Source organism: Amblyomma mixtum, chromosome 1 (genome assembly GCF_055824585.1).
Source record: "Amblyomma mixtum isolate Tamu chromosome 1, ASM5582458v1, whole genome shotgun sequence".
Classification (NCBI taxonomy): domain Eukaryota; kingdom Metazoa; phylum Arthropoda; class Arachnida; order Ixodida; family Ixodidae; genus Amblyomma; species Amblyomma mixtum.
Window position 1 is genome coordinate 92698173 of NC_143012.1, and position 16617 is coordinate 92714789.

The 16617-nt window shown below is 51.2% G+C and overlaps 1 protein-coding gene across 1 annotated transcript; it reads left to right on the top strand.

Annotated features, from left to right (window-relative positions):
• The first annotated feature begins 213 nt into the window (after window positions 1–213).
• Window positions 214–15579, top strand: LOC149367226 (lewis-type alpha-(1,3)-fucosyltransferase-like). Its single transcript, XM_089566806.1, has 2 exons — window positions 214–628; window positions 13934–15579. Exons 1-2 carry the CDS (start codon window positions 470–472, stop codon window positions 15128–15130), a joined length of 1356 nt encoding a protein of 451 aa, XP_089422932.1. The 5' UTR covers window positions 214–469; the 3' UTR covers window positions 15131–15579.
• The last annotated feature ends 1038 nt before the right edge of the window (window positions 15580–16617 follow it).

Sequence of the window (16617 nt, forward strand, 5' to 3'; positions counted from 1 at the left end):
TCATCCTTCTCTCAGTCACAACAACAACAGTAGAAGGGAAGGCTGATCGGGTCCCTCGTCCGGGACGCCGTTGGTGAAAGCCGCTGCCCGTGCTCTGGCGACGAGGGCTCGTTGTTCCTCGAGGTCCGAGCTGGACAGGGCCGCCTCCCAGGCCTCCTGCGTTGGCTGATTTATGATGTCAATGCTGTCATTTTTCTGACAAGCCCACATGTTTTACAAGTTTGCCTTCTGGCCACAAAATTTGCACTGTGCCGGAAAGGACTCGGGCTCAATGGCGTGAAGCGTAGCTGGGTTGTTTAAAGACATAGTTTGTAGCCTGCGAAGGTTACATTCTTCTGATTTAGTAAGAAAACAAAACGAACGACAACAAAAATATCCTTTTTTCGCCGGATCCTACGCAAAGAGAAAGAAAAGAATAAAGAGGAAATTGACACGAAGTCGGGCTTTGCGTGTCAGCACGTGCGAGCACATGCCGCATTTAGAAGAGCAAGGGCGTGGAGGAGAATACATCGAGGCTGTACTGGGCCCAGAACCCGTTCAGACAATGAAGCCCGAGAGCCGTGCCTGCGCAACGACGGATTCAACAGGGAAGGACGCAAGCGTCAAGCATGAGGGCGAACCATTTAAGGCAAGTTTTTACTTCTTCAATATGCTGGTTTGGTTTATTGGGGTTTAACGTCCCGAAGCAACTCTGGCTATGAGGGACGCCGTAGTGGAGGGCTCCGGAAATTTCGACCACCTGGGGTTCTTTGACGTGCACTGACATCGCACAGCACACGGGCCTCTAGAATTTCGCCTCCATCGAAATATGACCGCCGCGGCCGGGATTGAACCCGCGTCTATCGAGTCAGCAGCCGAACGCCGTAACCACTGAGCCACCGCGGCGAGCTTCGATATGCATCGACTCGCTCAGTTTTCGGTTCATCAGCAATTTAAGGCAAGTATTGTGACTGCTATGATCCGCTTCTTCACACGGCACCTCCCCCCCCCCCCACCCCCCCGCGGTGTCTCTGTGGCTACAGCTTCCAGATGGTAAATGCTCTCCGTTCTGGCCTCATTTCATTAGGGGCGGAGAGCAAGACTTCTCCCCTGCAGTGCGATCTCGTAAAACGCTGAACAGTTTGAAATGGTCGACAGTTAACCAAAGTCTTTCACTAAGGCATGCGTCTACAGTGTTCTTTTCATTCATAAATAAAAGGACATTTCCTTAACTGGCTGAACTATTTCTAAATTCTAAGAACAGTTCCTGTGAGCAATTTTTCGCTCTTTATTGCGCTCTGTCCAAAAGGTCATAACTTCTTACGTATATCATTCTGCTCCAAGCCGCCTGGTTGACTCTGCGGTTATGGCGCTCGGTACTGAGGTGAGAACCCGAGCAGAATGTTGACCGCGGCGGCCGCGTTTCGGTGGATGCGAAACGCAGAATTGGCTGCAGTTTGACCAATGGCCATCGCGAGTAGAATTGCGGAAGCAACGGCGCGGCAATCGCAGCGGCGGCGGCATCTCAGGGGGCACTTTGACTGTCTGAAGTGCGTAGAGGCGAAAGCGTTTTCCGCACCACTTTCACTGCCTCTGTGGCACTGGTGACATCACCACTAGATGACGTCACACATAATTAAGTTCTAATTACGAAGTGGTGGCGAATCACTAATTAACGGCTAATTACTGATTAAAGACTAGATACTAATTAACCGCTAATTAATGATGTGTAAGCTTCGCCTTTAGGAGTGGAACGCGACAGCGTGTTGTAGCGCTGCGAGGGAGTCCACGGAACGCCATCACACGTTCGGCGCGATGCCTTGCCCTTTGAACGCAACGCTTTTTGAGGAAAGGAAATGGCGCATTACATCTCTGTCATCTCAGTGGACACCTGAGCCGCACCGTAAAGAAAGGGAGGAAGTCGTAGTGAAAGAAGAAAGAGAAAGAGGTGGCGTAATCAAGAAAATGAAAAATGTATTTGAGGAAAGGAAATTACGTAACTGTCTCACATATCTCGGTGGACACCCGTCATCGGTTTGTAAAGGAAGGGAGGAAGCGGCAGTGAAAGAAGAAAGAGGGGCCATGATGAAGAAAATGAAAATTGTATTTGAGGAAAGTAACTTACGCAGCAACTGTCTCACACTCGCTCCTCGCGCATGCGCAGTTGGGGCTCTCCGGGGCTGCGCGAAATCGCTCATACTTAGCGTAGTGTTGCTTCCGCAACAAAAGGCACCCGTGTGCTGTGCGATGACAAAGCACGTCAAAGGATCCCCCGAGGTTGAAATTAAATCGGAGCCCTATACTACGGCGTCCCTCAGCCTATGTGTTGCTTCGGGACGTCACCATTCCCATTCCGTCTTGCTCCAGTAGAACTGAAAATGAAAATTGTTTTTAAGGAAAGGAAATGGTAAGGAAATGGACAGTAACTGTCTCACATGTCTCGGTGGACACCCGAAGCACTCCAAAGGGAAGGGATAAAAAATTTGGCAGAGGCTTAGCTTGGTTAAGCCCGGTAAGTTGCGAAAGCAATAGCCCTGGCTGCGCCTGGTTTGGCTGGTGGTGTGTCTTGTTAGTGCTCTTAGTAAAGCTTATGTTTATGAAAGTTTTGCCCACTTGTTTTACATGGCATCATACTCCCCACACGAGGGCCCCCACGTGCCGGGAGATTTATGCGTGCCTCGGTCGCCAAAACGAGCGGCTGACGCTAAGAGATGATTGTCTAGAAGCTTCCCTCTTCTTTCACTCCCACTTCCTCCCTTCCTGTACGGTGCAGTTTGGGGGTCCACCGAGATGACAGAGAATTTCCTTTCATCAAAAAGCGTTGCGTTCAAAGGGCAAGGCATCGCGCCGAACGGGTGGTGGGGTTCCTCCATTCCTGTGGTTCGGCTGTCCACCGAGATGACAGAGAATTACTGCGCCATGCCTTGCCCTTTGAACGCACCGCTTTATGAGGAAAGAAAATGGCGCAGTAATTCTCTGTCATCTCGGTGGACGAACCGACCGCTAAGCGCGCCGCGCGCGGCAGGAGCGGGAGTTAGGCTGCGCTTGGTAGCTGCGGCCTCGCTGCGCGCCGGCGCAAGTTGGAGCCCCGCTCTTGCAGCTGTGACGTCAGACCGCTAAGCGCGCCGCGCGTGACAGGAGCAGGAGTTAGGCCGCGCTTGGTAGCTACCGGCCTCGCTACGCGACGGGCTGAAAGTGCAAGCAGTATTGCTTTCGCAATAAAAGAGGGAGTGAAAGAAGAAGGGAAGAGGTGCCGCTGTGGATGTCTGAGGAATAATTTCGACCACCAGGGATCTTTAACAGCATACGGGCGCCTTTTGCGTTTCGCCTGCATTGACACGCGGCCGCCGCGGTTGGGTTCGAATCCGGGTGCTCCTGCTCTGTAGACGGGTGCCTTAACAGTTGGGGTACGAACATACTCGGGAAAACTGGCGCCACATTGAGGTCGTTTAGCGGGGGTACGCATACGAGGTCTGTTAGAAAAGTATCCGACCTTATTTTTTTTTACGAACACCTGATGGATTTGAAACAAGCGCGCTTGCACCAGCAGACCTTGAACCGTCGTGCGCATGCACGAATTTTTTCCCGCCTGCCGATAGCGTCAGTCGCTGGGAGGCAGCGTTTGAGTGAGGTAGTGCGCAGTGCTCTCGTCGGTTTTTTAGTGCAAGCAAAATGGCGGTGCGACAGGAGCAGCGCTAATGCATCAATTTTTGCCAGAAACGGGGCGACAGCCAAGTGTAAACCATTCAGAATATTTAGACGGTTTTCGGTGATGATGCTTAGAGCAGTACACAAATTAAGCAATAGTACAGCTGGTTTAAAGATGGCCGCACATCGGTGGAGAGCGAGTCACGCTGCGGTCGGCCATCAACATGCCGAAATGGCCACGTCATTGCCGAAGTGAACGCTCTGGTGATGGGGGACCGTCGTGTGACTATCCGAGAAATTGCGGAAGAGGTAGACATCAGCAGTTTTTTTGCACATTCCATTATCAGCGAAGATTTGGCCATGAAGAGAGTTGCGGCGAAATTCGCGCCGAAGCTGCTCACGGTGGAGCAAAAGCAGCTTCGTGTTGAAGTCTCACAGGACACGCTGGATTCCACAAACAGTGACCCCTACTTCATCAACACCATAATCACTGGTGACGAGTCTTGAGTGTGCGGGTACGACCCGGAAACCAAATCCCAGTCGTCACAGTAGAAGCATTCCACGTCCCCAAGACCAAAAAAGGCCTGCCAAATGCTCAACAACGTCAAAGTGATGCTGACTGCTTTCTTGGACTCTCGCTGTGTGGCACACCACGAGTACGTACGCCCCAGGGTAAAACAATGACGAAAGAGTACAACAGGGATGTCCTCCGTCGCCTACGTGATGCTGTGCGGCGCAAGAGACCGGAGTTGTGGTCAACAGGAAATTGGCGCATCCATCACGACAATGCTCCTGAACATTCTTCGCACTTGATTAAGACTTTTTTGGCGAAAAACCAGACCCTTGTAGTTCAACAGGCTTCTTACTCTCTTGATATGTCCCCCTGCGACTTATGGTTGTTTCCCAAAATCAAGAGGTCATTGAAAGGAGCGCGATTTCAGACAAGAGAGGACATTATGGCTGCAACGACAGCTGAGCTAAACTCCATTCCGAACAAGGCCTTTTCGGAATGCTTCTAAAAGTGGCAGCACATCTGGGAGAAGTGTGTTGAGTCCCAAGGAGACTACTTTGAAGGTAATTAGGTTTCCAACGCTCCCTTTATGCCATTTTTTTTTCTTCGGCCAAAAGTCGGATACTTTTCTAACAGACCTCGTATAAGATGAACAAAAGCTGTGTTATACGAAATTGCGGTGCTCGGCTTGCTGTGTGCGTCTTATGGCTGCCTGATGACGTCATCGCATTTTTCTAGCCATCGCTGGGGTGTTCGGTACCATCTGTGCCATTCTGTACCATGAATGCAGATGGTACGTTTTGTTTCACACGCGATTTGTAAATTGGTTTTTGAAGAAAGGAAATGGCGCAGTATCTGTCTCACATATCTCGGCGGACACCTGAACCACGCCGTAAGGTAAGGGGTAGGAGTGAAAGAAGGAAGAGAGAAAGAGGTGCCGTAGTGGAGGTCTCCGGAATAATTTCGACCACCTGGGGATCTTTAACGTGCACTGACATGGCACAGCACACGGGCGCCTCTTGCGTTTCGCCTCCATCGAAACCACGATTTCATTTTTAAGTTTCACACGAGATTGGCCGGCTGGGTGTCTCACAGGCAGTTTTGGTGTCTATATGTCCACGCGTGCATACTCGGCCTCCTTCCGCTTGCTAGGGGGGTCTAGGGGGTGTTGCCTGAGCAACCTGAGCTCGCTTGCGCGAAATCTAGTTCCCAGTGTTGCCTTATTCGCAGTCTAAAGCGTCCATTGGTTTCGAGGAAAGGAAATGCGCATAGCTTCTCAGTGGTTCAGTGGACACATCAGTCGCGCTGTGCGACGGCTGTGGTATCCGTTTAGCAGTTCAGGTAGCTATGCGCCTTTTGTTTCGTCAAAATCAAAGGAGGGTTTACTCGCTGCGGTGGCTCAGTGGTAAGAGCGTTCGGCTACTGAGCCGTAAATTGGTTGGTTTTTGAGGAAAGGAAATGGAGCAGTATCTGTCTCACATATCTCGGCGGACACCTGAACCGCGCTGTAAGGGAAGGGAGGAAGGTGGGGGGTGAAAGAAGAAAGAGAGAAAGAGGTGGCGTAGTGGAGGTCTCCGCAGTAATTTCGACGACCTGGGGATCTTTAACGTGCACTGACATCGCACATCACAGGGGCGCCTCTTCCGTTTCGCCTCCATTGAAACGCTGCTGCCGCGGTCGGGTTCGAACCCTGGTACTCCGGCGGGGTAGACGAGCGCCTTACCACTGAGCCACCGTGGCGGGTGCTACTGAGCCGGAGTACCCGGTTTCGAACCCGACAGCGGCGGTAGCGTTTCCATGGTTGGTTGGTTGTTTTATTGGGTTTAACGTCCCAAAGCGACCCAGGCTGTGAGGGATGCCGTTTTGGAGGGCTTTCACGAAATGAGTGAAAGTGGTCTTGTCTGGCTGGGTCAGGAGTTGGTCCCAGCTTTCTGCAGAGTGAGCTGGCAGGAGGGTCCGTGGGGCGGGTTATTTGCGAATCGCCAGAGGAAGTGCGCATGAGTGATGGGTTCTCCGTGTTTGCAGTTTTGGCATGTGGGGTGATATTCCCCGTTGGTGTTTAGTGATAGCCTGGGGTGGCTAAGAATTGCTTACGGGGACTCATGATATTCGACAACGTGGGGATCCTTAGCGTGCACTGACATCGCCCAGCACTCGGACGCATTTTGCCCGTGTGCTGTTCGACGTCAGTGCACGTTAAAGATCCCCAGGTGGTCGACATTATTCCGGAGAGAGAGAGAAACTTTATTTGAAGAGGAATTCGGGCACGCCCAGGGTCCCCGCACGACCCCACTGCACTCAAGTGCTTATGTTCCTTAGGTCCATAACACTGGCAGCCCGGCCGGTGGCGATGGTCTGCACGGCCGGGACCTGTCAGCGTAGCAAGGTCTCCCAGTCCTCCCAGGTCTTGACGTTCTCTAGGTCCCGCGGGGGTGGGTCCGCCGGGAAGAGGGAAAGGATGTGGTGGGAAGAGGCGAAGGGTTCTGGGCATAGGGCGCACGCCGGAGTGGGGAAGGAGGGATGATAGTGTGCTAGGGTAAGGGGTGAGGGGAGAGTGTGTGTCTGTAGTCTGCGCCGGAGTCCTCCACTACTGAAGAGGTGATGAATTTGGGCTGTTTTATGTGCCTCTGTAAGTTCCAGAAGAGTGTTGTAAATGCCGGGTAGGAGGAGGTATGTACTGGCTTATTGTGGCAACCCTAGGGCAGCCTTGTACACCGGACAGATGATGTTGTTTACTGCCTTGTCACCTTTTCGGTGAAGGTGATAGTATGAGAAAGGCCTGTATTAGCCGACACATGTCATTAAAGATCCCCAGGTGGTCGAAATTATCCCGACCTCCACTACAGGACGTTTTCCTTCATTTCTTCTTGCACTCCTTGATCCCATCCCTTACGGTGCGGTTCGGGTGTCCACCGATATTTTCTTTCTTCAAAACCAATTTTAATTTTTTTGCTTAGTGGCTATTTATGAATAAAACTAAAAATGGGAGGAAGGAAGGGAAGGGAAAACTTTATTTACACTAATGGCTTTTCCTGCGGTTTGGGGGCATCTTCAAAGACGTCTTGGTTCTACCCCCAGGAGCCTTCTCTGTCGAAGTCGTCCGCCTCTAATCAGTGGTCGGTTGCCCTCAGTCCAGGGCTCCGCCGGCCACTGCCGCCCGTTGAGCTCGCTGTACCAGACCTTGTTGGTCTTCGCAGCGGTCGCTGGACAGCAGAGTCTCCACTGCTCCGCACTCGGGTTTTGTATTTTGGGGACCACGTCTATGTTTTGGCAGGCCCATGTGATGTGGTATAGTGTAGGTTTTTCGTCGCACCAGGGAGATTTGTTCGTGTATATCGTAGGGTGCATTTTCCCAACAAACACAAAACCTCCTCAAAATCTCCCAAAAATGACCCATCGGGACATCTGGAATCTCCCCAGGAGGTGCTCATTTTTCCCGAACACATCTAAAAAACGTCCCCACAACTAGCAATGTCCAAAAAGTTGTGCGTCCCATGGAAAGCCCCAAAAGGTTAATGCTCGATTTCTCGGCTCTGGTTCAATAAAATTATTCCTCCTTTTTCATGCAGCCTGCAGGCATCCAAGCGCACATATGTGCCAAATTTCAGGTGCATACTTACGTTACAGGTGGTGTAATCCACCTTTCCACTCGTCTGAATGCGTGCTGGCTCGGCCGTTCTGCACTTATCCATTTACGTGAAATGTCCTAGCATTTTGCACACAAAGGAAATATGAACTCAAAAAGTCACCCGATTTGGCTCATGTAAGAGCAAATAGCAGCGCCATACAGAAGTAATTTCAGTTTACTAGGTGTGCTCTTAGCACGAATTGCATCCTGTCGTCCATGCCGGCGACCGCACCATACACCACCACAATCAAAATGCATTCATGTTTCAGTCAAAGAAAAACAATACAGACCGAATTGAAAGTCCGTGCCGAAAAACTTACGTTCAACGGCGCAAATCTCAATGAATACAAACAGCAGACGCAAACGTATGCACCATTTAATACACAGTGTACATAACACTACGGCGCCATGCATATGATGGCCACTTTTTTCTCCAGCCCTGAGAAATCTGCAATATGAAGCAAGTAAAACAGAATACACGCTGAAAGTTGATGCACCTTAAACGAGCATTCTAAGGGCTTCAAATGCAGATATGCACATGCAAAAGCAAACGTATGTAAAGAGCAACTTCGGTGACAAAAGAAAAGACGAGATGGGCGTACGCTGCTGACACGCAGTTTCAGGTCACGGATTTTCTTCAAGTTGAAACCCTCCTCACGCTTAGAGACTCGGAGCAAGCTTCAGCGACGTGTTATCAAAACAGAAAAAAAATATTAGTTCTACTAGGCGAAAATAAAAAAAATGCGAGAAGAGCCTGCAGTATGCTTAAATAAATAAATTAAATAAATAATTAAAATAAACCAACATACCTTGACGACGTTGCCTACGGAAACCCAGGGATGAAATACAAGGCTGCAACAGCTGAAACCATAAATTAAACGCAGGCTTCTGTCCTGCGCCTTCTCACAGCACAGCGAGCGCTCAAACTACGCGTTACACCCTCGTAACGATCCTGGGAGTTTTATTTTCTTGTGACTAAGTGTGGAGATAAGACTGCTTGGAGCCAGGCGGGAAGGTGAACGTGCTCAGGTACGTGCGGTGGCGCGCTGCATCCATGGTGCGGCAGACCGCGCATGCGGCACAGTCCAGCGTGGGAGTCGAGATCAAGGCACGATTAATCCAGTGGGAGAGAGTCAATATAACCACGCGAACACTGCACGAACTATACCGCTGCGGCAGGATGGCTGCGCGGTGGAGAAGTTGGTAGAGCAGGCTAATCCATGCATGGGCACTCGCAGAAAGAGAGTGGCGGGTCTCGGAAGGTCCTTCCCGCCTCAGACCGTAGTAGACGGCCACGCTGCCACCACCAACGTGCTGCAGTCGTCGGAGGCGCTGAGGAATGCAGGGTGCGTGCGAGGAGTCACCTATTGCCACGAACTCCGCTGCCACGAACGCCGCCTCGAACAGCGGCATCAGTAGGGCCGTGGAGCTGCGCAAAAAACTTGCGATGCGCAGCCGCGGCATCAGTTCCAAAAGGAATGGTGTGGGCACGCCGAGGTGCGCGGGAAAACTTCCGTGAATCCGTAGCTACGAAGTCCACTACAGCCCAGTTGGCGCAGTGACGAGAGCAAGAACTGCCGCGCGCTTTGGCTTGTGCTCGAACGTCTGGGGCAGCGCGAATAAGCGTGCGCAAAATGGCGTCCGTCCAGCGAGGAAGCCGGGCGAGCGACGGGAGGCCATTACCGCACTTCTGCTAGACAGCGGCGCAGCGAGGAGTGCCGATAGTCGGAGACGCCTGGAGGGACCACCACACAATTTTGAAGTTGGGCGCAAGCTGGGAAAACGCTAGAAGATGGGAAAGATGTTGACCGCCGCTGCCGGCGGCGCGATGAAAATGCAGACCGCCGCCGCCTGCCTGCAGCATGAAGCCGACGGCCCACGTGCGAGAAACGCATGCACCGAGAGAGATGCGGGGTTAACCGCTTCCTTCGGCTGTTCGAATGAAACTGCCGTTTCATCTCTCAAAACGACGAGTGAAAGAGCAAAACCTTCTCTCCCCGCAGCTTGTGGCGCGTAGGAGAGAGAAAAGAGAGCGCGAGCAGTCGATTTTTATTTCTTGTTGAAAATCATTGGTCCCAAAACGTTATGCCCAGTTACATTTCTGGGACGAAAATGCATTAACTCGCTTTTGTTGCTGCTTAACACTCCAGAAAAAACGTTTCTAGACCTTTAGTGGGAGCACTGCCTTTTTGCTTGTGTTTCTATGTCGTGCCTCTATGGTCTGGAAACGTTTGATAAACGTTGTACTGGGACTGGGACATTCCATCCTTTTTTGGAGTTTCTGAGGAGGTTTTGTGTTTGTTGGGTTGTTTAGTATGGCAGGAAAAAAGTTTATAGCCGCGGCATCTGAAATCGAAATGTGAAGCACCTAAGCTGCGGCTCACGGGAAAGAAAGGACATAGAGAGGACAGCGAGAGGGAAAGAAGGGGGAGTGATAGAAGGAAGGAGAGGTGTAGGGCGGCAATATAAACTGCGTACAAATACCGTATATACGGCTCCGTTGGGTTAAGGAAAAGGAAGGCGCATAACCGGCTCCATGGATCACTGGATACCTCAATCACGCTTGGGGTACCTAGGAGTGGTGCCCACGTAATGGGTAACGCCGGTTACATGACTACCATAGTACGCCCTGAACTGCTTCTGCTAAATGGGTGTACAAAGCTATTACAGCTTTCGCCGTAAATGCGGCCAGGGCTGTTAAGCAGACAAGAGCGCAAAGGGAGCAAGGATCGTAGCGTCCGCGCAACAGCCGCAAAAATGAGCCGAGACCAAACGTGAGGCACTTGCGATTCCCGAGACGTGAGCACGTGAGCTGGAAGATCATTTGAATGATGCCAAGATCCACAAGTCCGGGCTTGCCGCGTAAACAGCACCCATTGAAGGCGCCGTGAGCCTTAAACTCCCCTGCCTGAGTTAGTAGCGCATCCATCATAACTTCGCCTTATGGTCTCGTAAACCACGTGTCCAAAAAGTATATACCTCAAAATAATACATCCGCAGCAAAGTAGCGGCATTATTCTGACCGATGCCCTTCGGGTTGGCGTAGCTATACGCAAAACCACTACCGAAAGGCTGCTGCTGCTGTTCATCATGAGCATTATTGCCACGAGTGTGTGGTTGTCATTGTAGTAGAAGACATTTACTCTGACACAATTTACTGGCCGAGCTTATTGCCCGCCTGTGCGACCAGTCGACGCTGTTCTTATCCCCGTCAGCGCTTACCCAGTTGAGTTAGGAGATGATGAAAAGTGAATGAGAGGGCAATAGAAGAGCCAGTGTGGTGGATCTCGATCTATGTAGACGAGCAGCTGGGACAACAGCGATCCGATTGATAGCGTTAGAGAATGAGGCGGGAGAAGATGATCACTGCATTCACTTGGATATGACGAAGAAGGCAAGCCACCGGCACGATGAGTGATGTATGAGGGGGAGGGCAGAAGCGTTTGTCAGGGCGCAGTTGGTGCGGCGCCGCAGGATGAGTCTCCCACCGTCCTCCGAGGGTGATGGCCAGGGTATCAACGGTGCCCGGTGAACAGTGTCACGAGTGAGCCGATGGGCCAGCTCTGTTCCGTCAAATACGAATGCCCAGGCACCCTTGCGGTGGAAAACGACGGAAGGCTGCAGTGCGGCGATCGATCATTCGACTTCCTGTTGGAGTCAACGGGGTTGTGTGCGGATTTGTGTGTCGCGTATAGCGGCTTCGAAGTCGAAACAGACCGTGTACTCTTGAAGAGAGGGAAGGGGGGCAAATGACTGGAGGGCATGCCCAATGGCGAGGACCTCGAGGGACAACGCGTCCGTAGGCTGGAGGTGCGGCCCATTGGTGCGGGTTTCAGGTGCGAGGAGATAGTAATGGTACAGCGTGTAGCCGTAGGAACGTCAAGGAACTGTGAAAGAGGCTTCCGTAGAGACCACTTTCTCGGTACAAGAGAAGGGAATGGGGCTGCGTCATGGGCGTCCGGAGGGGGGGGCCAAGGGGGGGCGGTTGCACCCCCCTGGAAAATCACTCACTCGAACCGTGAGTGATGGCCGCACACCAGGGGCGGTGGTGCGCTCAGTCAAAAGGGTAAAAGCAGCCCCGCATGGTCACATCTGCGAAATGCCGCGTCCGGGCGTGCGTCGTTCCGCCGTTTTCAAACCACGCCATCGTTAACTCTACTGAAGGGCGACCTGTTCCAGACATACAGCGGCACCGGCGAGCATGTGTTTCGAGCCGCCTTGAGATGGGTGTCTGTTTCTTTGATCTCTAGAGAGATAGCGACACGGAGGCAGACAGTGCACGGGGCATCTTGTTTTCGCCTATGTCGTTACGCCGGTCACCGATGAATTCTTAAGGAGGGAAGGACAAATCAGCCGTGTCCACCCCCGCTTTGTCGGGCTGCTCAGGGGCAAGCGGGCGATGAGTTGGCGCCGCCGCCGCTCGCTGTCTCCTCCGATCCACGTGTAGCGCAGTTCGGTAGAAGCGCCGCTTTCAGAATCTCCGGCAAAGGGGATTAGCTGCTTTTGTTCACGGCGACGCAGTCTCCCGAGGCGCCCCCACACCAGCGTTCTTTGCGTCTTCTGTGAAAACCAGCGCCTTTGGTCAACGCAGCCCGATGGCGCCTGCCTGGCTCGCCTGTCACCTCTGGCTGGGCCTCAAATCACAACAGCGCCCATGTACTGTGCGTGTCAGTGCATGGTAAAGAGACCCAGGTGGTCGACATTACCCGGAACTCTGTACTACTCCATCCCTCATAGCCTGAGTCGTTTTGGGGCTCTGAACCCCATAAAAACACAAAAACAAATTTTCCGACCGGAGTGGCGAGTGTCCCTTCCCCTCGGAAGTTGCGCGGCGTTCCTTTCACCCCCAAAGTGCGCATTCGGGGATACTGCGGCAAGTAAGCCCTCGCACGTGTGCGCGCCTCTGTGTTTGTGCTTGGGTGTTTTTAGTGGCCGGTTGTCAGCGAAGCTGAGAACAACCAAGACAGCGGACGAGAAAACGACGAGCGGCGAGTAGTGTGTGTGGGGTTGCTCGACTGTGCGGATGCGCAAGCAAGATGGAGCGAGGTGTATGAAGCTGCGAGCGTGCATTTATCTTGTAAATAAGTTTTCGTTGTATATATAGTCATCTTTTGTTTTCAACGTACGCGTTCAACAGTTTTTCCAATCAATGTGTATGATGAGTGTGCACCGAGAGCGTGTAATGAAGCACAAAAGTGAATTTATCACACGTGTAATTACGCAATTCGCCCAGAAAAATCCGAGGCGCCTACAGTTGCTGTTCAAGGAAGACTGACTGAGTGACTGTAGTTGCGTGTTTGCGAACATATTGTGCTGTGTGCTGGTCATCAATCCGGGTGAGTCGAGAACCCGTATGCAGGAAGACTGAGCACTCTTCTCCACGAAGTGATATAGCATCTTTTTGCATTTTTTATTAATTTTAGTTGTTTCTTCGTTGATAAACTCCAATGTACCTCTCCTAGCCGCGCTTTAATTTGCTGTTTGTAATTTTTCTTTCATGTGTGCATTTTGTTTAATTTTTATTTATATATAAATAAATAAATTTACTCCGCAAATAGCGCCTTTTTGCTACGAACATACCCCCCCCCCCCCCCGGGGCACCAACGGGGCCCCCCCCTGCAAAAAATTCTGCGGACGCCCTTGGGCTGCGTCATATAATTTCTATGTGATTGGACTTGCCATTGTGTGCATTATGTTAAAGCGCACACACAGCTGCGGTGATCTCTGTCGGATCGATGTGTCTCTGCTACCAGGTGCCAAAAAAGCCACAGAATTAAGAGCAAACAGATGTCCTCCTCAGACATGTCTGCAACGCGAGAAGGGCTAATCTCGTCTGGAGGCTCCTGAGCAGCATGATTACTGAAGCTGCACGCATGATTGCTAATGACGCCTCATAGGTGTTCTTTGTATGATCATATTCAGCGTGGCTGCAAGACTGATAGCTCAGGCGTTTCCAATGGCAGCCGCTGTTGCGACGCTTCATGCAAAGAAGCAACGAATGTGGGTGAGAAATGCAGGGGTTCAATAAATCAATATTCCCGACCTTGCGCCACACGATGCTACTCAATTAAACATTCCATGTGAAATTTAGCTTCTAGCTGCTTTATTAGTAGAGAGTGTTATACTCGTTTGATTGTGGTGTCATATACTCACTCTCTCTTTTTCAGGCCTCCGTAGCCGCGGCCAGAAGAAACCTGCGGTGCTCTTTCGTTGGTGTCTGTTTTCTCAGCGCGTCGATGACCGCCTTCACCCTTATGTACACTGACTTCAAACTCCCGATGTGGACATGGACCAGCTCGAGAAGACCGCAGAAACGGGTTACGATCTTGTTCTGGACAAAAGCCTTCGAGACCTGGGAGGAGGTTTACAACTCCACGATTAGCGGCCTAACCCTTCACCGCAACTGCCCGGTTCCGTGCTTTCTGACCAGTAACAGGTCCTTGATAAGAACGGTAGACGCTGTCGTTATACACGACCGGGACGCCGACGGTGACGACCTTCCAAAATATCGCGCGCCACACCAGCGGTGGGTCTACTGGAATCTGGAGAGTCCTGTTAACAGCAGACCACAACGAATAAAAAAACTGCAGCACCTCTTCAATTGGACGTACACGTACCGGCGTGACTCAGATGTTTGGCATCCTTATTCCTTCGTTTCACGACTCACGCATGAGCGCCGCAGTGTGCCGCCTTTCGTGACTTCGACGAACCGCTCCAAGCTTGTCGTGTGGTCTGTGAGCAACTGTGTAGCCCCTAGCGGCCGTATGCAATTCGTGAAGGAGCTTCGGAAGCACATCCCCATCGACATCTACGGGAATTGCAGCCGCCTGAAATGCCAAGGAAAGGTGGAATGTTTTGCGCGTTTCGGAAAAACGTACTACTTTTACTTGGCTCTGGAGAATTCTATATGCCCTGATTACGTTACTGAGAAGTTTTACGTTAATGCTCTTCTAAACGGAATGGTCCCCGTGGTGTTCGGAAACTACTCAGGCTTGGCTCCTCCGGGCTCGTACATCAATGCGCTTGATTTCACTTCTCCCAAGCGCGTCGCTCATTATTTGAAGGCGGTAGCGGCAGACCCGTCGCGATACGAGAAGTACTTTGCTTGGAGAAGAACCCACGATATTATTCCAAACAGCAACACAGAGCACTGCACACTCTGCAAGGCGTTATATAAGGCGCAGCCAGACGACCGGAAAATGTACAAGGACATCATAGAATGGTGGCACGGCAACGGTTCTCTATGCACCTCGTGGAAGCGAGCAAGAGCTACGAGACTCACCGCGAAATCCGGGAGAACTCTTGCGCGAAACTTCACACCAACCCTTCGTACGGCTCGATCAACGTCACAAGAAACAAGCTAAGCCTAACATCGAAAGAATAAACCTAAGCACTGATCCTTCGAAACCTGAGGCGCAACGTCATCCCAAACAACGTGCCAATATGGGGATCCAAATTTTCACGTGCAGACAAAGCACAGCTAAGATGAACAGGTGTGTTTTGGTCGGCATAAAACATTCACAGATTTGACAGAACATGTGACGACCAATTTTACGATTGTTATGTTGCCTCTCGTGTATTTATGTATTTGGTGTTAGAAGCATAACTGGAGAACTTGGCGGCTGGTTGCCGCGAAAAGGATAATGTAGACATTCTATCGAAATAGAGACGTGCTTATCCACTGTTATGCAACCAAGTGTTCCTGGATAAACAATAAACATCCTGTGCATGGCAGAGGTGGATTGAATACAGAGGGGATCAACCTTGGACAGCGTTTCTGAAATTTGTGCGACCATACGTCTCCTTTTCGCGCAACGCATGCTCGCTATAGTGTAAATAATATTGTCGAAGAAAGCGTGTAATGCCAACAAACGCAGTGATTGAAAAATATAATCTTTTCTGATTTCTCTCCAGAGAATTGTATTTCGCGCTAAGTAGCGCTGTTTAATGACATTTGGATAATACATATACCCTTCATTCTTCGTTAGTAACCTTCGTTGATGTCGTTCAGCTTGCCTTGTGACACGAACCTCACGCACTGAAAGCTGTTCGCGCGTTCAACAAGAAGGACCTCGTCATTTAATTTTTTCAGACAATAATTGCGCGAATCTGCTTGTGAATGAGGAAGTATGTCAATATCTTCTACGTACGCGCCCTGTAGTACCCGGTGGCATACCAAGAGATCGCAAAATTTCAGTGGAGCGCTTAAGTCACCTTACGCGCGTTTAGGCGAAAGCTTTTCCGATACCTTTGAGCACGCTTGGTAGCAGGAGAGACAGGAACTCGCTTCGGCGCCATCGAAAGGTAATGGCCAGGGGGTATCTGTTGTTTCAGCTAGCGTCTTCGTTTCGGCGAACGCGGTTGTTGCGACGCGCGTCTCTTCTTTCACTCTTTCCTCTCATCTTTGAACTCTCCTCTATCTGCACGTGGCAGCGGTGGTGGCTCGGCTCGACCTGGTCGTCAGGCCTTTTCATCCTTCTCTCAGTCACAACCAACCAATCAACCAACCATCCCCCATCCCTAATCCCACTCATTCTTCCTGGGAGGCTGCTTTACGGACCGCTCAGCCCGCCGGCCAGAAATGGATGGTGGATCGGGCTTTACGTGAAGCACAAGCCCGTGGACTCCTGGACCAGTAGGGGGCCACCCTGGAAGATTTTTTTTTTTTGTGTGTAATAAAGTTGTTTCCATCCATCCAACCAACCATCGAGCGTCCGTTCAGTCCGGGACCAAGCTTCGACCGAGCAGACGCTGAGGCAGCGAGCGAATATCGAGCATTAACGCACATAACATAGGTCGCCGGATCGAATTCCTGCCGCTAACTAGGCTAACCTAACTTAATAAGTTTATG